The 23,647-nt window shown below is 46.0% G+C and overlaps 1 protein-coding gene across 3 annotated transcripts in view; it reads left to right on the top strand.

Annotated features, from left to right (window-relative positions):
• Window positions 1-23,647, top strand: part of Lmtk2 (lemur tyrosine kinase 2) — an 81,143-nt gene that overhangs the window by 25,574 nt on the left and 31,922 nt on the right. For 2 of the 3 annotated variants that reach the window (XM_032887268.1, XM_032887265.1), the window contains exons 2-6: window positions 2,574-2,698; window positions 7,720-7,864; window positions 16,097-16,170; window positions 17,268-17,386; window positions 17,980-18,067. In XM_032887268.1, coding sequence (XP_032743159.1) covers window positions 2,574-2,698; window positions 7,720-7,864; window positions 16,097-16,170; window positions 17,268-17,386; window positions 17,980-18,067 — 551 coding nt within the window. The remainder of the gene's footprint in view (window positions 1-2,573; window positions 2,699-7,719; window positions 7,865-16,096; window positions 16,171-17,267; window positions 17,387-17,979; window positions 18,068-23,647) is intronic. The other variant, XM_032887266.1, reaches the window with a different exon arrangement.

Here is a 23,647-nt window from a genome sequence, read left to right as displayed (position 1 = left end):
AGATCGTTGGGCCAGCCTTCAGGCAGCCCTGTGATCCAGTTTTATAAGAAGTAGGTTAGTGCTTGAAAATCAAACAGTTACAGTAAAAGAGAGGACAGGTACTGGTATCACCTTTGCAGAGTTTGGAGAAGGGGCTTAGAAGCCCACAGGATTCAGGTTTCCCTTACAGGCAGTGGTAAGCACAGGGTAAAGTGCACTAGGGTTTCGTAAGTATAAATGGTAAAGTGTGGGGCCAGGTGTGGGTGCACAAGCCTAAGTCTCACACAGAGGCAGCTGGAGCTTTGTGAGTTCCAGGTTGGCCAGGCCAGATACTGAGTCAAAAGAATGAAAAGGTTAACCACATGGAGGCTTTAAAGCTGTGCTGTCTAGGGAGGGTGGGGACATGCTCCTAACACTTGGCCTCCAGAGCTGCTTTCCCACCACAAGCTCTGAGCACATCAGTTCTCCTTATCTGTGATGTGGAGCTGGTCCAGTTACATCAGGTACTGTGCCCATCAGATGGAACAGTGCTGCATTTTATCAAGTCTCAGATACAATCACTCATAAGCTACACCTTTCCTCTCGTACCATTACAAGGAAGCAGTGCTGCCAGTTATATCAACTGGTTTGAAGTGTTATATCCTTGGCATGCAGAGAAGTTAAAATGTAGTGGGCAAGCTGGACAGAATGGTGCACCTCTATAATTCTATTACTGAGGATGGAGGATTGAAAGCTTGAGGTCAGCTTAGATTATATAGCAAGATTCTGTCTAGACAAGAAGGGGAGGGAGCTGGGAAGGTGGTCCAGCCACTAAAGCACTTGTCACTAAGAAAGGGGCCTGGAGTTCAGATCTCCTGAATCCATGTGATGGCCAGACATGGGCCTGGCAATACTGGAGATGGAGTCGGGGACTGGTCATATCCGTGAGCTCTGGGTCTCACTGAGAGTTCCTGCTATAGAAGGATAAAATACAAAATGATTGAGGGAGATTGCTGACACTGGCCTCTGACTTCCAGGAGCATATATACATGTGTTCAGGAACCTACACATGCATACACATGAAAAAAGGTGATGGTCAAACCATGTTTTTAAAGTCAGTAAAATCTGACGTATTAGATGTGAAAGCACTCTGTACAGTTCTGTAGGGTCACATTTGGTCTTTATTATGTGCATCCAAGTGGAGTTACTAAAATTGAATAACCAATGGTGGGCACAGACGGGGAGATGGCTCAGTCAGTAAAATGCTTCCTGAGTGAGTGTGAGGACCTGTGTTCGACCCACAGCACCTATGTACAGATGCCAGCTGCAGTGGCACACAGGTGCAGTCTCAGTGCTGGGGTGGCAGAAACAGGTACATCGCTGGGTGGGGCCTGCTGACCAGCCATTCCAGAACTTAGTGGGATCCAGGTTCAGAGAGACTCTGTGTGAACAAAAGTAAGGTGTAAGGCTGGGCGGGGTAGCACATTCTGTTAGTGTTGGTACTCAGTAGGCTGACATATATTTCAGGGAGTTTGAAGTTGGTCTGATCAGTTACAGTGAGTTCCAGTGCAGAAATGAAATCCTGTTTGTGAAAAAAAAAATCTTTATTTTTATTTTATTTGTGTGGGTGTTTTGCCTGGGTGTGTAGACTGTGTGCTGCAGCGCCCTCAGGATTCTCCTGGAACTGGAGGTAAGAGGTGGATGTGAGCCTGCATGAGGACCTAGGAATCAAACCCAGTTCCTCTGAAAGAGAAGCCGGTGTTCTTAACCACTGAGCTGTACTCTTGCCTTTTTAGTAGATTCTTGACCTTGGCTGATACACAGAGTCCCAGCTCCTTAGCATCTCTTGGTAAGGATGGGGCACCAGTGTTGCTTTTATAAATTGACTTCACGTTATTGAAGAAGAACTTAGTCCCTATTGGCAGTTCATTTCAGGCCTTTCAGATTTTCATCAGTGGCTAAGTACTGGGCTTTATCTGCTCATAAGGCCTAGAGTCTTGAAGGGAAGCATGGTGATTTGATGGTGACAAGACCTTCGGGATCACATGATCAGACAGAGTTCACTCCGCCAGGAACAAGTAGTGTACCTCTGAGGTGCTACAAATGCAGGAGCCACGGAGTTCCCTCCTGTACTGTTTTAGAGTCTCCCTAAATATCTCTCTTCTAGATTCTCCCTAAATATCTGTAATCACTCCATAGTCTTGGAAACATCCAAGTTGAAGGACATACCACACATAACTCTCCAAAAGTGCCCAGAAGACTGAGAAACTGTCAGAGGTTGGAGGGGAGACAACTCAAGGACAGCCTGAGGCTCAGCTCACCCTGAGTACCAGTCTTGCCCTCCCATTGGGAAAGCACACACAGATGTAAGATGTGAGCATCGGTGGAGCTCGGTGAGAGGCCTGGGACCTTTTTTCTCAGCAGTGCCTCTCTAAGTCTAAGTTGTTATAAGGTACAAAATTGGCTTGCGGGCACTTGGCTTCTTCTAGAGTAGTTAAGCGATATTTTTTGTGAGTCCTTGGACCCATTCATATCCAGAAGAAAAGGTGTTGGTTCAGTTAATTAAAGTTGACTTGAGAATTACATGCTTTTAACATAACTTCTGTTTTTTGCAGGGGACGCACCTGTTGTAGAAGTTCCCTCCTTGTTTGTGATCCTGTCGGTGTGCAGTTTAATGGTACTGATAGTGTTAATTGCAAACTGTGTTTCCTGCTGTAAGGACCCAGAAATAGACTTTAAGGTGAGCACAGAAGGCATGGGCATTTAAAATCATCTGCTGGTTTTTAAAGCGAGTGTGGGTATGTGCATGTGCACACGCATGCACATAGGTAGGTAGAGATATATATAGATATCTATATCTATATCTATATCTATATATATATGCCAGACTACAACCTCAGATGCCATCGTCAGTGACACTCTTTTGAGATGGGTTTCACTGGCCCGGAGTTTGCTGAGTAGGCTAGACAGGCTGGCTGTCCAACCTCAGGGACCCTTCTTTCTCTACCTCCCTAGTGCTGGACCTTGCAACCACATCCAGCGTTTTCACCTGTGTTCTGGAGTTTGAACTCATGTGCACAAGGCAAGTAATATGCTGACCGAGCCCTAGCCCTAAAAGAGCTGCTGAGACATTTATATGATAGCATTTCTATGGATCACATTCTCTTAGGAACAAAGAAAGGGTCAACAGACTTTTTCCTTTTCTTGTGCATAAAAACATTGTGGGTCACACAGTCTCCGTCATAGCCTTCTTACCCTCCACCCTGCCATTGTAATGCTGTATCAACAACAGATGCTCTGTTTGTGCCAATAGAATTTGATTGACAAAGTAGGCGGCTTGGAATTGACCCATCAGCTATCGCTTGCCAGCCTTGCCTTAGGGAGTTGTATGTGTGTGTGCATATGCTTGTGTATGTGTACTCTCCTGTATGTGTACATGTACATACAGAGGCCAGAGGTCAACCTTGTGGGCCTCTTTGGGAGGCATCCCAAGTTGTTTTCTTGAGTCAGGGTCTCTCACTGGGGTTGGAGCTCATGGGCAAGGCTAGGCTGACCGAACAGTGACTCCAGGGACCCACCTGTGCAAACCTCCCCAGCAGTGCGATTACAGGTGCATCCTCATTCCTGCCTCTTTACATGAGTGCTGGCTATGGAACCCAGGTCCTCATGCTTGCCCAGCAAGGAGCTTACCAAACTGAACTATCTCTTCACCTCCTTGGAGCCTCTGTGACAGTAGACACTGGGGTATGTCTTACAGTTTTGTTTTGTTTTGTTTTGTTTTGTTTTTTGCTTAAATAAGGGACAATGTGTGGTGGTCGAGTTCCCTTGTTATGGTCTTCACAGAAGACCAGGCAGGTTGTGGCTTCTTTCAGGCTTTTATGTGGGCTCTCACATTTCTGATCATTACCTCACCCAAGCAAAGGGATTTCCCCTCAGATTATTTTATATGAGGAAGGGCACCAGAAACCTCAAGTTTGTCTCTAAACTTTAATTTCCTAAAGAGAATCACACTTGGTACGTAGAACGTTTCCTACCTACAGTCAGTGTAAGAGGGTCTGGCACTATAGCTGCAGATGGATGGGACCTGCTAGCAAACCAGTGGAGATTTCTCTAGAAATTACTGCCCGTGTTGACACATTATTTGTTTAAGAGTATATTAGCTGGGGGTGGTGGTCGCACGATTAACCGCAGCACATGGAAGCTGAGGGAGGGGGAGGATTGCTAGTTGAAGGGCAGCCTGTTTCAAAAGGCTTTCACACAAGTACCTTCTCTATCTCCTCAGACCCCCTCATGCCATTTTTATTCTGCGCTCCCTTCACTTGGAGTCTGTGGTGTCTCTGAGGAGATGGGGAAGTGCATTGTCCTCCTAGCTCAACACTGCCCTGCATAGAAAACTAACTGCAGGGGAGACCTGGAGGGAATTCTGAGTCCAGGCAACAGTCTGGCAGTGGTGGTCTGTGGGCACTGTGGGCTTTATGCATCAGCACCCGCCCTAGGCTCACGTGGATGCACACATTTCTGTGGGAACTTCCTGACTTCTCTGTTGGGAGCACAACAATAGATAGAGAATCTAAAACCCCTGGCCATCAGTCTTGTCAAAGGACTTTGCACAGAAACCTGGCCACTCGGGGACAAAGATAAAAGTCTGATGGGGTTGCTGATACCAAAGTCCAGCCTCTTCTCACATTTCCAGATACCTCGTCCTTGCCTTAGATTGATCTGGGTTTGAATGTGAGTATCCACAAGGGAGCCAATTGTGCTGCAGCTCAGAGTCTGGGATTGTGCATCGCTTTGCAGTTGCCCCTGGCTGATGCAGGGGCTGCACTGTGTTGAGCTCTCCAGCTTTAGCATCTGTGACTGAGTGAATAGTTATCGAGGTTGATGACGTGTTGGTTGGTTTCCTTTGGACTTAGAGCTCTGCAGTTTCAGGGGTTGAGTGGCCCTAAGTGAGACAAATCAGAAAGCCAGGTGGCCTTACCTCAGTGTTATTATTAGTTCTCCTCCTTTTCCTTCTCCTTCTCCTTCTCCCTCTCCCTCTCCTTCTCCTCCTTCTCCTTCTCCTCCTTCTCCTTCTCCTCCTTCTCCTTCTCCTCCTTCTCCTTCTCCTTCTCCTTTCCTTCTCCTCTCCTCCTTTTTTTTTTTTTTTTTTTTCTTTTTTTTTTTTCGAGCTGGGGACCGAACCAGGGCCTTGCGCTTGCTAGGCAAATGCTCTACCACTGAGCTAAATCCCAACCCCTCTCCTCCTCCTCCTCCTCCTCCTCCTCCTCCTCCTCCTCCTCCTCCTCCTCCTCCTCCTCCTCCTCCTCCTCCTCCTCCTCCTCCTCCTCCTCCTCCTCCCTCCTCCTCCTCCTCCTCCTCCTCCTCTTCATCCTTCTTCTTTCTTTTTTTTACTACACAGTATCATCTTGAATCTTCATAGAGTTATCTACTGACATATCTACTGGTATGTCATAATTGCTGCCACATTTGAAATGACTTTTTTTTTTAAAGATTTATTTATTTTATGCAGCTGTCTTCAGACACACCAGAAGAGGGCATCAGATCCCATTACAGATGGTTGTGAGCCACCATGTGGTTGCTGGGAATTGAACACAGGACCTCTGGAAGAGCAGTCAGTGCTCTTAACTGTTGAGCTCTCCATCCCTGAAGGGACATTTTTAAGGGATGATGGATGAAGTGTTTTTAACAAGAGAGGCTTGGTGACTACAAGAGCATGTTCAGCTGGGAGCTAGGAAGACGGTTCAGTGGGTAAAGCAGTTGCTGTGTGAGCATGAGGACTGAGTGCAAACCCCAGAGCCTGTGTAGAGCCAGCTACAGTAGCACTTTTTTTTTTTTTTTTTTTGTTTTTTTTTTAATAGCTGGGGTCCGATCCCGGGGCCTTGCGCTTCCTAGGTAAGTGCTTTACCACTGAGCTAAATCCCCAGCCCTACAGTAGCACTTTTATCTGTTATCCCAATGCCCCTGTGGGGAGACAGGAGGCAGAGCCAGGAACCTTCCCAGAAGCTAGAGGGCCAGATAGACTAGCGTATGCAGTAGGGGAAACAGAGACCCTGTCTGATACAATGGAAGGCAAGGTCCAATACCCACAGTTGTCCTCTCACTCACTGGCATAGACACAAAAATGGGACTTTTTTCTCTTTTTTTCCCTTCCTTCCTTCCTCCTTTCCTTCCTCTTTCACAAAATCTCACAAACCCCTAATAGTCTGGGGCTTCTTACCCTCCTTCCTCCATTTCCCAAGTGTTAGAAGCCACCACATTTGTTTCCCTTTTGAGCCAGGGTCAACCTGCACAGAGGCTGGCTCGACCCTGCTAGTGCTGTTTCGTCACACCCAATGTCAGCTTAACAGATTGAACTTTCAGAATCTTGTTTTCCTTACATGCAAATAGCAATAATGCCTGCGAATGGCCCCTCACATCTGTACAGAAACCTAAATGTCAGAAATCTCCCATCACTCCCTGTAGGTTCTTTTTCTCTTGGTGGGGCTCTAAGGGAATGTGACAGCAAAGGAAAATGAAGAGAAGGGTGATGGCAGAAGCGTGGAGGACCTCGGTCATGAATCGGTTCTCTGTGTGTTCTGGGGCTCCGAGGGGTGAAGGAAGGAATGGTTTGTTCATCTTTTGTATCTTCAGTAAGCTCACCTGGGCCCCCAGAGGACACCCAGCTCACAGGAGTGAGGATAGGAGAGTCAGGACAGCATCTGCCCACCACATCATTGAAGATGACGTCCCACAGTGTGATAGGTGCAGTCTCAGGGGGCTTTGTTCTGTGGTGCTGGGATGGAGCCCAGAGTCCGCCACTTGCTAGGTTAATGCATGAGTTACTTCCCAGACCTCTTTTTTTTTTTTTTTTTTTAACTGTATTGTATTATTTTATTTTGAGACATTTTTTCTGAGTTGACCAGACTGACTTTGAATTCTACCAAGGCCTCCTGAGTAGCTGGGGTTATAAGGCATGTACTGCCATATTCAGCCCCTGGCATGGTTTCTGTCTTAAAGCAGAATGCTTTTATTATTTCTAACTATGTATGTGGGTATGTGCACAAGCACATAAAAAAAGTCAGCTGTGAATGTTGTGGCGGATGAGAACCAAACCCAGGCCTCCTTCTGCAAGAGCACAAGCGCCCTTAACCACTGAGCCAGCTCCCCAGACCCTAAAATACTGGCTTTTTAAGCTTTATATTTCAATAGAAATCATATTGTAATTATAAGTGCACTTAGAAAATTTCAAAATAAAATTAACTCTGACCCAGTTTGCAAAAATATTTGTGAAAGTAAATTTTTGAAAGAATTATTTAATCCCTCAGCAATTTTTGAGCCTTTTCTATCCTCGAAGCTTTGAGCCTGGGCAAGTATTCATTCCCGTAAGTTCTTTGGGCATTTTAGAAATTTTTGTTTTTAACTTTAAGCTGTCAGTTTAAAAAATTACAAAAAATACTCATTGCTTACGTTAAACTCTTATTCTCATTCCAGATAGGGTGGTGCATCACCTGATGTCCTAGCCCTTGGGGAGTGGGAGCAGTAGGATCAGGAGCTCTGGGCTAGCCTGGGATATGAGAGGCCAGACTTAAAAGCAAAGCAAGGCAGAGAACGAGAAAGCATCTTCCTTACTCTGCTGTGCGGAGTTAGCCCAGTCACTTGAGCTTTTTACTGGAGGTGAAGATGAACTGGAAGACTCCGGCAGGCTGTTCCAGATGAGCGGGTAAACACTCCTTGTTTCAGCGCTAACAGCTGGATTTTCCTATGTGCTTCTTTTGATTGCAGGAATTTGAAGATAATTTTGATGATGAGATAGACTTCACACCACCAGCAGAAGACACCCCCTCTGTGCAGTCCCCAGCAGAGGTCTTCACACTTTCAGTGCCAAACATTTCACTTCCAGCCCCATCCCAGTTCCAGTCTTCTGTGGGTAAGACCTTCTTTCCAAGCGTTGAGTGTATGGAGGCCGAGTTGCAGTCACACGTGCTGGGTGCCCGTTTCTTCCTCTGCTTGTCTGTTTTTCTCCTACTCCTACTGATGCCGCATCGTGAGAGTCAGGCTCGTCTGCAAAGTCTGTCTGTCTCTCTCTGGCTCCTGAAGTCTAGTGGAAGAGTAAAACAGCTCTGGCTGGAGAGATGGTTCAGCAGTTAAGAGCTTTGGCTGCTCTTCCAGAGGTGCTGAGTTCAATTCCAGCAGATGCATGGAGGCTCACAACCATCTGTCGTCCTCTTCTGTCATGCAGGCATACATGAATTGGAACACTCATACATAAAATACATAAATAAGTATATCTTAAAAAACAAAATTAAACAAAACAAAAAAACAGAACAGAACAGTTCTTCCTGAAACGTGAAATGGAAGGCTCGGATAGACCTCCTGGGGCTGGGGTTGTAGTTCAGTTGTTAGAGTGCTTGCCTAGCATACACGAATGCATTCTATCCCTGCACTGTATCAGCTGGGTGTTACAGAACATGACAGTGTCCTAGCACTTGGGAAGTGGGAGCAGGAAGATGGAGAGTTCGTGGTCAGCCTGGGCTACCCAAAACTCTTTCTTTAAAAAATGTAAAAATCAAAAAGGCTCATGTGTTGTCTCTGGTAGGCTGGTTCCTCTACCTCAAGACACTGAGGAGGGTTTGTTACCTGGCTAAGGTTGTTAATTGGCCGGTTTTTCATAAGGCTTTTTAGATACAGTGATTTGATGAGATTTTATTTCCCATTATAACTATGGGTCAAGAAGTAGAATTTTCCAAGACTTTAAAAAGAAGGCTGTTTAAGTCTTGGCAGGCACTGACCTGACTTTTACGGTAGCCATTGTACTGTGGGTATGTTTAAGGGCATTGTAAACCCAGGCTTGTCCTCTTGTAGATCTGTGACTAAGTTATCATTCTGTTGTGAAGAGACACCATGACCAAGGGATTTTTAAAAGAAAGCATTCAGTAGGGGCTTGCTTTCAGTTTTAGAAGGTGCGGAACAGGGCAGCAGACAGGAGTGGTAGCTAAGAGGTTATATCTTGATCAGAAAGAAAGTTGGAAGCCGAGAGAGGAGAGAGCCTGGGCCTCATGTGGGCTTTTGAAACCTCAAAACCACTTCAAGTCACACAGCCACTTCAACAAGGCCATACCTCCTGATTTTTCCCAAAACAGTTCACCTACAGTGGATCGAGCACTGAAACCTATGAGCCTATGTGGGCCGTCCTCGTTCCAGTCACTGCAGCGTGTGATGACCAAAAGGAAGTAAGCTAGACTGAGCTGCTGACACATGCGTTTCATACCAGCCCTCTGTCGGCAGAGGCAGGAGAGTCTCTGTGATTCAAGGGCAGCTTGAGCTACAGAGTGAATTCTAGGACAGCCAGGGAGCTACGTAGTGAGACCCTGTCTCAAAAACACAAAACAAAACAAAACCCCAAAACAACAACAAAAACCAAACAAAAGTAAGCCAAAGAGAAGGTAAACATGATATTCCGTGCAGATGGCGCGGTGAGTAAAGTGCTCTCTGCAGAAATGCATACTCTGTAGCACACATATAAAAGCCAGGCATGGCAGTGTTGTTCTATCACCCGGGAGCTGGGGGTGATAGTGACAGTAGATCCTTGGAGCTTGCTGGCCATCTAATATAGCCAAATACGTGGGCTTCAGGGCCAGCGACATAGCCTGTCTTAAACAGTAAGAGTGGAGGTTGCAGAGGATCCAGAGGTCGTAGAGATGTCCTCTTTGGACATCTGGAGCAACAAAAGCATCCTTGTGGTACGTACATGTCTACGAATAAATTCAACACACCTTCCAAGTGACAGACAGTATGTTTTAGCTTTAATTTCTCTAAATAATACTTAAGGGTAGGCTTCAGTCAACATGGTGTTTAAAAGGAGTCTAGTGAGTCTTTGTAATAGCTTAAGTGTAAACGGAAATGCTTCAGCCTGTCGAGGTCATTGTTTCCTTCCTCTGCCTAGCTCTTGGACCATCTTATTAACTTCAACAGTAGAATCCCAGCCCACATGATTACTAGTGGAAGAGAGACCAGATTATAGAAGAGAAAACGGTGGGGGTGATCTTGGAAATCGTTTGATCCGGGGCCCCCAAGTTCAGCCATCTTTTTACAGGCTTTGCTTATCAGCCTCATCTCTCGGGCAGTTCTCTCCTTGGAGGACAGTGACTGCTGAGAATTCCAGATGCCTGTCTTTGTAGCTTCACTCTTCTGGGACCAGGAAACCATCTTGGAGAGGCATTCTGGGTAGCTTTACTACAGCCGCCCGCAGAAGCATCACTTAGACAGATAAGAGACCAGCAGCTTCCCTTCCAGGTCTCTTGGGATGGCTAGGAGCACAAACAGAGGTGGGCATGAAAGCAACATCAGTGAACCAGGCAGCCAGCCTTTCTCGTCCCGACGCCTCCTTGAAGTCCCTGTTGGAGCTGGGGACATGGCCCAGTAGGAAGACAGCTCACTACTGTACAAGTGTGAGGACCTGAGGCTGGATTTCCCACGCACATGTTAAAGGCTGGGGCAGATGACAGACTGATAGCCCGGACTCACTGAGAGATTCTGTCTCAAAAATGAGGTGGAGAACAGCAGAGGAAGACTCCTGCCGGCACAACCAAATACAGCTCCCATCACGTGCACATGTATCAGTAAATAGGAAGAGATCGTTTTTAGCTTTTCTACTTAAAATATTCAAGTATTTTTATCCTCCTGGGATATAAAAGAACTTGCCATCCTTGGCACTATATCCAGAAGACATGAAAAAAATTGCCAGATCTGATTCATAAAATAAAATATTCTGTATTAAAAAATACACTATAAAGCAGTTAGACATGGCAGCAAGAAATATTTGTAAAGTACATTAGACAGTTCACACAAATGTTTAAGAGATTAAAGAGTAGCCATGTGGTGGCGGCACGTGTCTTTAATCCCAGCACTCGGGAGGCAGAAGCAGGGGCTTCTCTATGAGTTTGAGGCCAGCCTGGTCTACAGAGCTAGTTCCAGAACAGCCATGACTACGTAAAGAAATGTGGTCTTGAAAATCAAAACAAAACAAAAAAAAAAAAAAAAATTAAAGAGTGCTATGGGGCTGGGCAGATGACTTAGCTGGTAAGGTGTTTGAGGACCTGAGTTTAAACCTCAGAACTCAAGTACAAAGGCTGGGCATGGTGGTGCACATGCGTAATCCCAACACTGGGGAGGCTCACAACAGGCAGGTCCCGGGGCTCACTGGCCAGGCAGCCTGGCCTACATGGCGAGCTTTAGGTTAGTGAGACTCTCAGGAAACAAGAGACCTAAAGAGTAATGCTGGAGATTGTTCTTTAGCTTCCACTGTCACACGTGTGTTCTCTCCTAGATGCACACACACATGTGAAAAGAAAGAAGTGCTGTGTCCCTGAACAAGTGAGCTAGGATGTACAAGAAGGTGGTGGTGGGATGCAGTTGAAGTGTTCATACGTGGGCGTAGTTCATACATGGGCATCACTAACGGATGGAATACCGGCTTTGTGCAAGATGATAACGTGAGGAGGAGGAAGAGAAGGCCCCTGAGTAGTTTGTGCAGAGTGAGAAGGGACCCAGGCTCTCAGCCCCTCACTGTCAGCGCAGCCAGAGAAGGGAGCTGCCGGAGATGGCATCTGAGTGTGGAGTCCTTTAGTCCATCCAGCAGGCTTGCTTCTAGTAGCTTATCTTTAGGAACCAGTTGAGTGAGTGGTCAGTGCAAGAGGTGAAATACAAAATCACAGCGCTGTTGGGCAGTGCACACGGAGGTGTAACTCAGTGGTTTGCTGAGTTACAGGAAATACTGACAGTGGGCTGGCTCCTGTGTATTTTGTAAGTGAACTATGTCTGATTGTAAGAGATCCTTTGAAATGTGAAAAGTGTACCACCTGTTCTCAAGCAAGTTTAGAGGCTGTGTGTGTGTGTGTGTGTGTGTGTGTGTGTGTGTGTGTGTGTGTGTGTGTGTGTGTGTGTTTGGTGGGGATAGGCATCTAATGATTTAGCCATGGCTCGTCTGGATGTCACTGTGTAGGCCAGTCTGGCCTGGAACTTAAAGAGATAAGCCTGCTTCTGCCTCTTGAATGCTGGAATTAAAGGTGCGCACCACCACACATGGCCATATAAACAAAATATATCCTCTCGGTCCTGAAACCAAAGCATAGAAAAGTATTTACAATGAAATGTCCTTCTTTGTTTCTTATATATGTTTTCAGCTTTATTTTTTTCAGGGGTTGGGGGCCAGGGAACAAGATCTCACTGTGTAACCCAGACTGGTCTTTAGCTGGTGGTCCTCCTGCCTCAGCCTCCTAAATTCTGGGATTATTGGAAGGTGCCACCATAACTAACTTTGCTAGATTTTCTTATTGCAAAGCCTCCAGTCTCACTTTACAATGTAAATCTTTTGTTTCCTTTTTAGAAGGCTGCTTTGGTAGAGCAGTTTAAGGTTCACAGCAAATCGAGTGGTTAAATGGTTTCTGGTACAGCCTTTTGTATAAGCCTCCCTTCTTCATTCAGGTATCATGGTAAATATACTGCTTGGTATTGTGCTGTATGTGAGTGTGAGTACACACACATTCATGTTCAACACACAGATCCATGCATGTACAGGGCACAGGAGAATGTCAAGTGTCATGCTGTATCAGTGAGCTGCCATGCTGGTGCTGGGAACTGAACCTGGATTCCCAGGAAGCACAGCCTTGTTGATTGATTGATTTCTGCCCCCATTCTTCCCTATCCTCTCCTTCCATTTTTATTTGTGTGTGAACGTGCGTGCATGCCAGGAGAGGGAGGCTCGTGTGTGTGTGTGTGTGTGTGTGTGTGTGTGTGTGTGAGTGTGTGTGTGTGTGTGTGTTTATACGTGTCAGAGGACAACCTGTGGGAGTCGGTTCGCTTGGGTAGGTTCTGGGCATTTTTAGCAGGCACCTTTCCCCGCTGAGTCATCATTCTGGCCTTTCTAATCTGTTTTTAGTTAATTTTTATACACGGTATAGGTTGAGGCATTTTTTTATTGTTTCTTTCGTGTTATTGTTTTTTATGCTGTGTCTCGTGTAGCTCTTCAATAATTCTTGAACTATTGGTGTTCCTGGCTCCACCTTTCTCCCAAGTGCGTGCTACCATACCTGATTTTATGGGGTTGGAACCTGAGACTTTGAGCAGGCCAAGCTAAGCTGACTTAGCTACCTCCCCAGCCCAAGGATAAGATTTTAGTTTCATTCTTTCACATGTGGTTGGTTATCCAGCTGTCCCGTGAGCAGTGTCTGAAGACCTTGGTTTTCCCCCCATTGAATTGTAATGGCACCTTACAATTTTTCTGTATGTATGTATGTATGTATGTATGTATGTATGTATGTATGTATGTATGAGTGTTTTCCCACAAGTTTATGTGTGTGCTGCATGGGTGCCTGGTGCCCAGGGAATCCAGAAGAAGGTGCTGGACTCCCTGGGACTAGAGTTAAGAACCGTTGTGAGCCACAGTGCTGGGAGCCAAACCTGTGAGTGCTCTTAACTGAGAGTAATCTTGCAAGCTTTAAACTTTGTTTGTTTGTTTATTATTTGTGGGTGTGCGTGCATACCTGTTTGCCTGTGTGTGCTTCATGTGGGTGCAGATGCCCACAAAGGCCATCAGAAGCCTCTGGAATTGGAGTTACAGGCAGTTGGGAGCCTTCTAGTGCGGTGCTGGGATCCAAACCTGTGCGCGTACGTCCTTGGGAATAGTAGTCAGTGCTCTTTCCACAGAGCCATCCCTGCAGCCGGTCACGGCAGTGACGTCATGTTTATGTATTTGTTACTTAGTGCGTATGTGGGTGGCATGGTGCATATGCGGAGATCCAAGGACAGCTTGTGGGAATTTGTTCATTGCTTCTACCATGTGGGTTCCAGGGATTGATCTTTGGATCATTAGGTTTGGCAAGTAGGTACCTTTACATAGTAAGCCATCTTGTCAACTTCGACATCTTTTTTTTTTTTTTTTTTTTTTTTTGAGCTGGGGACCCAAATCTATTTTTTTTTTTTTAATCATTTACTACATTTGTTTGGATTGCTTCATAAATCTTAATTTAATATTTTTCCTTTTGAAAAAACGTATTATTTGTAGTTATGCATACATGTGTGTGTGCATGTGGGTATGTGCATGTGAGTGCAGGCCCTAGTGGAGGACAAAGGAATCAGATCCCCTAGAGCTAGATTTCAGACCTAAGCTATCCGTAGGTGCTGGGACTAGAACCCAGGTCCTCTGGAAGAGCATCAACCACTCTCAGCCACTGAGCCAGCTCTCCAGCTCCTTGCTTTGTTTCTGAGTTTGTTCGATGTGATTACAATGAAGATTGCAGTTAACATCCTACATTTATAGTAACTAAGCTTAACTGATGGCAGCTTCAGTGTACGGTTTAAAGCTGTTACAAGTTGGGCCGAAGGCAGCTCAGTTGGTTGAGGGCTTAGCATGTGAGGGCCCCATCACCCACACAGTCAGGAAACTGAGGTGTCATGCGAGCCTGTAAGCTGAGCATTTCAGAGAGAGAGAGAGAGAGAGAGAGAGAGAGAGAGAGAGAGAGAGAAGAACGAGGACGTAGCCAAGGGAATCCGTGCCTACAGAACTGAAGGCCAGCTGAGGATGCAGGAGAGTGTGTTAAAAGCAAGTAAGATCTTTATACATTGTATGTCTGCTCCCATAGACTTGTAACCTCTAAAGCATTCATACTTCAGACCACATAAGGAGTAAAGAGGAACTGTGTTCCAGTAATCCAACGATGCTGGTTTGTGCTTAACTGTGCAGTTGTGCTCGTGGAGACCTGTATTCTTCATACAGTCTGAGATGTCTGTCCTTCCGTCTCACACTGAAGGGAATGAATGACTGCTCTGTAGCATTTATCTCAGGGCAGGCACATTGGCAGCAAACTCCAGTGGTCTTCGTTTCTGGAATGTGGTTTTGCCAGATAGAGCATTCTCAGTTGGAAGGTCTTTTTCTCCCAGCACTTTATCTAGGGAGCCCACTGCCTTCTGGCCCCCATTTCTGATGACTAATTGGCTCTTACTCTTATTCAGGATCCTCTGTACACAGTGAGTCACCTCTGCCCTCCCAGGATTCTCGGGCTCTCTGCAGTTAGATCGGTCGGGTCTTGTGTGTTCTGAGTCTGATGATACTTGGAGTTTACTGAAATTTCGGATATGGAGATGCATGTCCTGTAGCCACAGCAGACTGTTTTCTTCCTTCCTTCCTCCTTCCCTCCCTCCCTCTTTCCCCCTCTCTTCTCTTTTTTGCCTTTGGGACTTCACTTATGTCTATATTGGTTCACTTGATAGTGCCCTTGTGACAAGAGAAGCAAAACAAAACCAACAGTATAAGATATTAAAGTAAGGGGTTGGGGATTTAGCTCAGTGGTAGAGCGCTTGCATAGCAAGCGCAAGGCCCTGGGTTCGGTCCCCAGCTCCGAAAAAAAGAAAAGAAAAAAAAAAGATATTAAAGTAAGGTATCAAAAACTATATCATTAGCATTTAAACTCGAGACTCTGTCATTAGTTTGAAAGAGATGCTTATGTGTTTGTTTTTACTTTTATTAGCACAAATACTAAACTTAGTCTTTTTACCTTATGTATTTGGCACTTAATATAAAGATTTATTTTCTTTTTTTTTAAGATTTATTTATTGTATATAACTACACTGTAGCTATCTTCATACACACCAGAAGAGGGCATCAGATCCCATTACAGATGGTTGTGATTCACCATGTGGTTGCTGGGATTTGAACTCAGGACCTCTGGAAGAGCAGTCAGTGCTCTTAAGCATGGAGCCATCTCTCCAGCCCCAAAGATTTATTTTCATTATTTGTGCGTGTACGTGCACGTGCGCACCTAAGTTCGTGTGTGCATGCCACAGAGCCTCACATCCCCTGGAAGTGGAACTGCACATGGTTGTGAGTGACTTGATGTGAATGCTGGGAACTGAACTTGGGTCCTCGGGAAGAGCAATAAGCTCTTTTAAGCACTGAGCCGTCTCTCCAGTTTGTTATACACGTGTGTTGTTGTTGTTGTTGCTGCTGCTGTTTTGAGACAGTTTATCAGGTAGTCCGGGCTAGCCTCAAACTCATGATCCTCCTGCTTCAGTCTTCCTGAAGTCTGGGAAACCTGAGCCAGTCACTATTGCTGTTCTTCCTAAATGCTTATATTTGTAATGTTCTCTCTCTTTTTTCTCCCAGAAGGTTTGAAGTCTCAGGTCGCTCGCCACAGTCTAAACTATATACAGGAGATTGGGAATGGCTGGTTTGGGAAGGTAAAGTGCTCCGTATTTTCTTTCCCCTTTTCTTGATTCTAAAGTTCACACTTTTCTGCTTAGAACTACCTAGTTAATGGTCTTTGAGTATAGCAGCCTAAACAAGGTTAGACAGCCTCCTAGAAAGTTGTGTGCCCAGCACAGCAGCACTCACTCCCTCCACCTCGCAGCTGCAGGGGGATGAGAAAGTTCTTCTAGCACTAGACAATGCCTCATGTCCCCATTTATAATTAGCCTTACAATGTGAACTCAGGTCCTTTACCATCTAGTCTTCTCACTGTTTACAATTATCTCAAAAGGAAATCATTCGATCCTGGTCATTTCCTAGTTAAGTAGTCCTTTGCTTTGCTGTCAGTCCAAGGTGACCTGCGTTTGGAAATGCTTTTGCACTGTCCTTTGTGTAACTGTTTCCTTGTAGCGAGCTCTTAGGACATAGTTCATCTCACCTTTCTACCTCAGGGGAGTGGTACTCTTCTGTATGTTTTGGCTGAAGTTTTGGAATAGTCAAAGGCCTGATGTCATCAGCATTCCATGGGTTTTTAAGTCTCTGTGTGATTGCGTGTTGGCCGTTTGCTTAAAATGCCCGTGAGGAATGCTTAAGATATTTGAATGGAATTCACAGATCTCTCTCTGTTGTTGTATCATGGATCGTTTCCATGAAGACGTTTCCAAGTAAGTAGAAAAGATAGATGACATAAATGTCTTAACTATCTGGTGAATATTTTAAAAGGTCCTTTTATTACAATCTTTCCGTCATTTCTTTTCTTCCTTTCCCCCCCTTCACTCCCTCTCCTTCCTCTTCTTTCTTTATTCCCCCACCTCCTTTCCTGTTCTTTCAGCAGGATATCTCTGTATAGCATAGGCTAGTCCTTTATGACCTCTGTGTCTTCCTATCTGAGCTCCATAGTGTGGGGTTCCATGTGTACTCTGTCATCCCCATGTAAGTGTGTGAGTTTCCTAAGCTCTGTGAGTTGGCCTGCAGAGTAACAAACCATCTAGCTGTTACTTGTTCTCCTTCACTCTATTTCCTATTAAATGTCACACACTTCTCTATTGTTTTGATAGAAGTGACAAGGAAAACCGTTGTTTGCTTCTAGGTGCTCCTGGGAGAGACGTACACAGGCACCAGCGTCACAAGAGTCATAGTGAAGGAGTTAAAAGTCAGTGCAAGCCCAAAGGAACAAGATACTTTTCTGAACAGTGGAGAGCCTTACTAGTAAGTAAGCTTTTGTATGTGGTCTGCACACAGCCTGCGGCTCTGGAAAGTAAATGCGTAAACCCACTTTGACACTTGGCTAGAAAACCAGTCTCATTAGACCCAAAGCAGCCTCATGTCAGTTAAGAACAGTTAACCACTCAGCCTGGACAAGAAAAGACAACAGCTCCAAGGTGACAAAGATGCCAGAGCTATCTGTCAAGGATGTCAAGCCAGCCGTCACAGAGACACTCCACTGAGCATGTGCAGCACACTTGATGTGATAGGGAAATACAGGTTGTGTCGGAAGTCCCAAATAGTCTATTTAAGAAATCTAGGACAGGTAAGTTCAGCAGGGTTGCAAGATGCACGATGAATGTGCAAAAGTCACTTTGGGCAGGGACTGTAGGTCAGTGGAGAGCGCTTGCCTGGTGCGGGAGGCCCTGAGAAAGCCTCTTACCTTGTAGTCCTTGCTGGCCTTGAAGCGCCTCCTTGAGGAGTGCTGAGATTGAAGGGCTTGGCCACCATCCCCAATATGACATGACCCTGTCAGTTTGCCATGCTGTAATGGAGACCATTGTGATGGACAGCACTGTGACTTTTATCTTTACCAGCATTCTTCAGCATCCGAATGTTCTTCAGTGTGTCGGGCAGTGCATGGAAGCCATTCCCTACCTTCTGGTGTTTGAGTTCTGCGACCTGGTAAGATTTATTAGAAATTCAAGTTGAAGTGTTGGAGGGTTATTTGCAGGTGTTTTTGACAGAAATGGATTGTTGCTGGCGCTAATATCTGCCTATCGGGGAACTTGGTGGCATGTTACCGGATTCATTTCCTTTGTCACTTTTCTAGTGTTGCTGTACCCAGACCCAAGCTGAGCTGTCTACTCTTCCTATGTTGAGTCCTACAGGCCCTGACTTATGGTTGTTGTTGTTTTGTTGGTTTGAGACCAAGTGTCTCTGTAGCACCTGCTGTACTGGCCCGCTCTCTGTAGGCCGGACTGACCTCAACCTCACAGAGATCCGCCTGGCTCTGCTTTAGCTTTTAAAACTTGTCAGTACTGTACATATGACTGACAGGAGGCTCATGGAGTTTGGGCATACACTAGGTCGTACATATATGGGTGAGTTTAGAGCATGGACGCACCATTCCCCTCCAGAGACCCTAAGGTCTTCACACCAACCTGGCATTTTGAAATGTTTCCCCCCTGGAAAGGTAACTCATGAAAACTTTAACCATCAGAATACCATTACTCATTCAGTTGAGGGGTTTTTGCCTTCGTATGTGTATGTATGTGTATGCATGTTTGTACATGTTGGGACGCACGTATGAAGGTGCATGTAGAGGCCCGAGGTTGATGTCAGTTGTCTTCCTTATTCCTTGAGGTGGGGTCCTTTGCTGAACCTGGAGCTCTCACATAAGGTAATGCAGAGGTTTGCTGTCCCCACCCTCCACACTGCAGTTACAGCAGACTGCCATGCCACTCAGCATTTATGTGGGGAATGGGGATCCTCAAATCTGTCTCCTCAGCCCCTTTCCAATTTTGAAAATGGTGGATGTATACATTTATATTGTTAAATTAGATAGGCAGGAGTTCAGGGTCATAGCCAGCCTGAGGTCAGCTGAGCTTCTGTGAGACTGTCTCACACAGGGTATTTATTTTCTTCTTCTACCTATGAAGAGCGATATTTGGAAAGATTTTTCTTCATGGAGGTATAGGACTACTTTTAAAAACAATTTCCATGTGAAATTTTTGAAAAATCTTTTGTCCAGGGCAGAATATTTCACATTTTAAGCCTGCTTCTAGCACATAATAATTATTATTTTTCCAAAAACAGTTAAGAGTATAACTGAACTCGCTAAATTTTAATTGATTTCCTTGTATTTTCTGGGTTTTGAGAACATGAAAACTTCCTTGGCTGTGTACAGAGAAGTAGGAGCGTCCCGGACTAAACCCCCAGTTCACTTGGATCACACTGTGCTGCTGGAAGAGGAAGCAGGCTGCATTGTGCATGTAGCTTTAGCTCCTAAGTAGACTTTAGCTCGTGCTCTCCTTGGTGGAGGTGGTTGTCTGAAGGAAAGTGGGTCAGTACGTGTGATCGCAGCCTTAGTTGGGTTCCATCCTAGTCTGACCCTAGATCGCTGTGGTCTGGCTTAGAGCAGCAAAGACGACTTACCTGCTCATTCTTGGGTGTTGTCAGTGCCATGGCTGTCTGGGTTGCAGTTGTCTTCAGGGTCAGTTGTTTTGTTCTGTCTCTGTAACTGGTGGTACACGCACACACACGCTTCCATACACACAAACAAGCACCAGCCAGTACTCTGACATTATTTCGTCTGTGTTTTACGGGCTTTTGGGTCAGTCTGTACCTTTGTTCAACTCTATAGTCCTTCTTCTGGGCAGGCATAACCCATTCATTCTTCTCTGCTTTAAGTCTCTCGGATTTAAGTCATTGTTAAATGCTTGCTAACCTGCAGTTCTAACCCCGAACATGGCCTCCATTATCATGATCCTAGTTACTCTAGCATTTGGAAATTCCTTCCTACATTCTTCTAGATTCTTCTCTTTGCCCCTCCCCCTCCAAACTTTGTGTTATGTAAATGGCAGTTTGCTCTTGTAGATGTATGTGTGACCACCACATATGTGTCTGGTGCCCACAGAGGCCAGAGGAGGGCATACATTCCCTGGAACTGGAATTACATATGGCTGTGAGCCACAGTGGGTACTGGGGAAGGAGCTCGAGTCTTACAAGGGCAGGAAGTGCCTTAACTTCTGAGCCATCTTTCCAGCCCCTTCTTCGGGGTTTTTGATTGATCTTGTTTCAGTTTCCCTATCAGTTGGAATTTAGCTTCCATTTCCACTAGCTGTGTGTGACTAACAAGACTGGTGAGTTCAGACCAGTGAAGACTACCTGACCTGCATTCGAGGGCTCAGAAGCCACTCATCAGAAGCCTCGTTCTCTGGGGCTCAGGAAGTGGCTTATAGGTAAAAGAGTTTGCTGTAGGCGCATGAAGAACCGAGGCAGAACTGTGCCAGGGCTCCTGTCTCAAGCTGGAAGGCGAGCGCTGACACCTAAGGGAAGCTCCATCATTCCCGGGTCTGCTTAGTCTCATACCTGGGTTAAGGCTTTAACTCATGGTCTCTCCAGCTTCCCAGTTGGGCGAAAACCACATTGGTCCCCATGGGCCAGCTTTGGGCTCAGTCTTCTGAGCCTGGAAAACCTCCCAGATTGGTTCTTCAGCGGGAAGGACTGGGCCCTCCCTGGATTCTGAAGTCTAGCCACCCTGAGTTCAGATCATGCAGAGACTGCACTGTAGGAGCGGTTGGGTGGCTTCAGCCTAGGAGCTGAAAATGGTGCCCACCTGCTCAGACTACAGGGGTGTCCCCCAGGGCCACCAGGCCTCAGGTGTACCTGGAATCCCTTTCCAGAACTGCATGCTTAGCCATGGCCTTCCTGAAAACAGGCCATTGTTCGAGGAGGAATGTAATCCACAGGCAGGAGCCACCGTCTGGTCCCAAATCCACTCCTAAGTCACTGCAGCTAAAGGGCCGCTGTCTCCATATGCTCTTAGGGTACGAGCCTGGGGATGGAGAGCATCTCCTGCACAGACAAGCGAGAATGTTTCTGCACTTCAGTAATCCACATAGAGTTACCAGCCTGACTCGGAATGCTTCTGAAAGCATGTGACAACTCCACTGTGACGAGTTTATAATGCTTGATGGTAGCTGTCCTTGAGACATGATTGGAAAGATGACTGCAGGGTTTCATGTAACTTGCCATAGCGTATACATGATGCTCTCTTACGATACCAAGGCAATAAAAGTGTTTCAGTTGAGGATTGCTCATCTAAGAAAAATGGACCGAATGTCCTTGGAACCCTGAGAGCTGTGCTCAGTACTCAGGGAATTCAGAGATGATTGATAGGTCTGCCCTGCCAGTGTGCCTGCAGCCGATTCACCTGTCAGGTTCAGGTAGATACCTGCAAAAGTAATTTCACCCATGATGGGGGCAGGGTGTAAAGGCGTTACTTTACAGAAAGCACTTGGTAAGTGTGTGTGTGTGTGTGTGTGTGTGCGTGCGCGCGCGTGTGTACTTGCGTGCATGCGTGTGCTTGTGTGCATGCGTGTGCGTGTGTGTGGTGTATACATGTTACAGCACAAGTGGAAATTGGAGGACAACTTTCAGGAATTGATGCTAGCCTTCTACTATGTAGTTCCAAGAATCAAACTCAGATCCTCAGGCTTGGTGTCTAGCACCAAAAACCATCTCGTCAGTCCCACCTTTTTCCCTCAGTGTGTGCTGTACTAGGGATACAACCAGGGATCTTGAACATGCTAGGCAAGAGATCTGCCACAGAGCCACACTGCAGATCCTTAGGGAAGCCTGGCCTGGAAGGGAAGCTTGCAGTGAGTAGCCACGGTAAGTGAGCTTCCCAGGGATACAGGTCCTCTGCAGCAGTAAAGTCAGTAGCATTTACCTACGTGGTGGAGCTCAGGATGGAAAGTCAGATGTGATTGGGACCCTGCAGGTGCTATGCCAGTGTGGGAGTTCGGGTGAGGGGTTTCCCAGTCATCTGAACGTTTGTTCTGCAGTTTGTGGTGCTGTGCTGAGGAGGGCTGTGACCTTGCTGGAGGAAGTCTGCCATTAGAGGTGGACTTGGAGAGTAAAAAGCCTGTGCCATTCCCAGTGTACTTTCTCTGCTTGTGCTTGTGGTTCAAGACTCAGACCTCACCTTCTGCCCTCAGCATCCAATTCCTGCTGCCTGTGATCTCAGGACTCAGCAGGCTAAGCCAAGAGGCTGCCTGCCTCTCCACACAGGACTTCCAGGCTGTGGTACAGAGCATTAAAAATTTTTTTCCCATGGTACCTCTCTTTGGCTATGTTTTATATACAAAGTAATGAGGTCATAAAATAAGTTTATAAGTCCAATAAAAATTTGAAATTACAGATTTATTCCTAGGTTCATCATTAGTAGACTGTGAATGAAGTGCTGGTGTGGCATGGCCTGGGAAACATGACTGGCCTGGCTGAACTTGGGCACATCGTTTGGAGCTTCTCCAAAAATGTTCTGCCTTCTCTGGCTTAGCAAGCACACTGTGTGTCCTGTATTGTTGTGAGGTTTAGGGACACAGTAGGGAACAGGTGAAAACCTAGCTGTGTTCACAGCTTGCTTATAGTAGAACAAACAAAGAAAAAGATTGTCTGCAAACAACAGTGTGCTTGGGGGAGGGTCACAACATGGCTTACGTTTAACATGATGGACTTAAAAGGTTTTAATTTGGGATTGGAGGGATTGTTAAACAATGACGAACACGTGTTTGCGTTGGGGAGAACTGGGGTTTAATCCCCAGCACCCGTATGACAGCTCACATGGGTAACCTCCGTAACTCCATTTCCCATTTTGGATTTCCACATACAGTGCACAAACATACATAAAGGTAAAACATGCAGTACACATGAAATAATAATCCTTTTTTTTAAAGCCTAGGGCCAAGATTAGCAATAAAGCACTTGCCAAGAACCTACTAGTGAGGGGCTGGGGATGTAGCTCAGAGGTAGAGCACTTGCTTATGGTGAACAAGTCCCGAGTTCAACTCCCAGCTCTAAAAGAAACAAAAATGTAATCTGCTTTGGCGCTCAGACAAAGGCAGATAGGGATGGGTTTCAGACCACATGAAAGCAGTGGCCTAACAAGCATCCAGCTGTGGCTTACTGTGCGAGCTGCTAAGACCTGGAAACACATAGTTCGGAGATGGTTGAAAGACAGGATTTACTAATGGCATCTTTGATTTTATCTGATCTGCTGAAAACTGGCGACGCTGTACTTTGCACTGTTACGGGTTGGCCATTTTGTTCTGATCTGCGTTAGACTGGAGCTACCCTCTTAGACATTCTCGGAGAAAAGCACAGGGTGTCAGGAGGGGAGGGCTACCAGCCCAGCACACAAGTCTGTGGACTGCTTACAGAACAGTGAGGAGCGTTGTGGACATTTTTCTTTTTTCTTTTTTTCGAAGCTGAGGACCAAACCCAGGGCCTTGTGCTTGCTAGGCAAGCGCTCTACCACTGAGCTAAACCCCCAACCCCTGTTGTGGACATTTTTAATCCCAACCCGGGGTTCCTGCCTTGTCTTTGATGTTTAGTTTCCAGATAAAAGACACACATAACCTTTATGTTTACAGTAAACCTCGGACAGCACAGGAGCTGGGCAGATTCTACCCTGTATGGACTTTCCTCTCGATTACCCTGAGTTATCACCTACTATTGACTATGTTCTTCTGGGGTGCT

This window comes from Rattus rattus, chromosome 16 (genome assembly GCF_011064425.1).
Source record: "Rattus rattus isolate New Zealand chromosome 16, Rrattus_CSIRO_v1, whole genome shotgun sequence".
NCBI lineage: Eukaryota > Metazoa > Chordata > Mammalia > Rodentia > Muridae > Rattus > Rattus rattus.
This window is presented reverse-complemented; position numbering and strand designations above follow the sequence as displayed.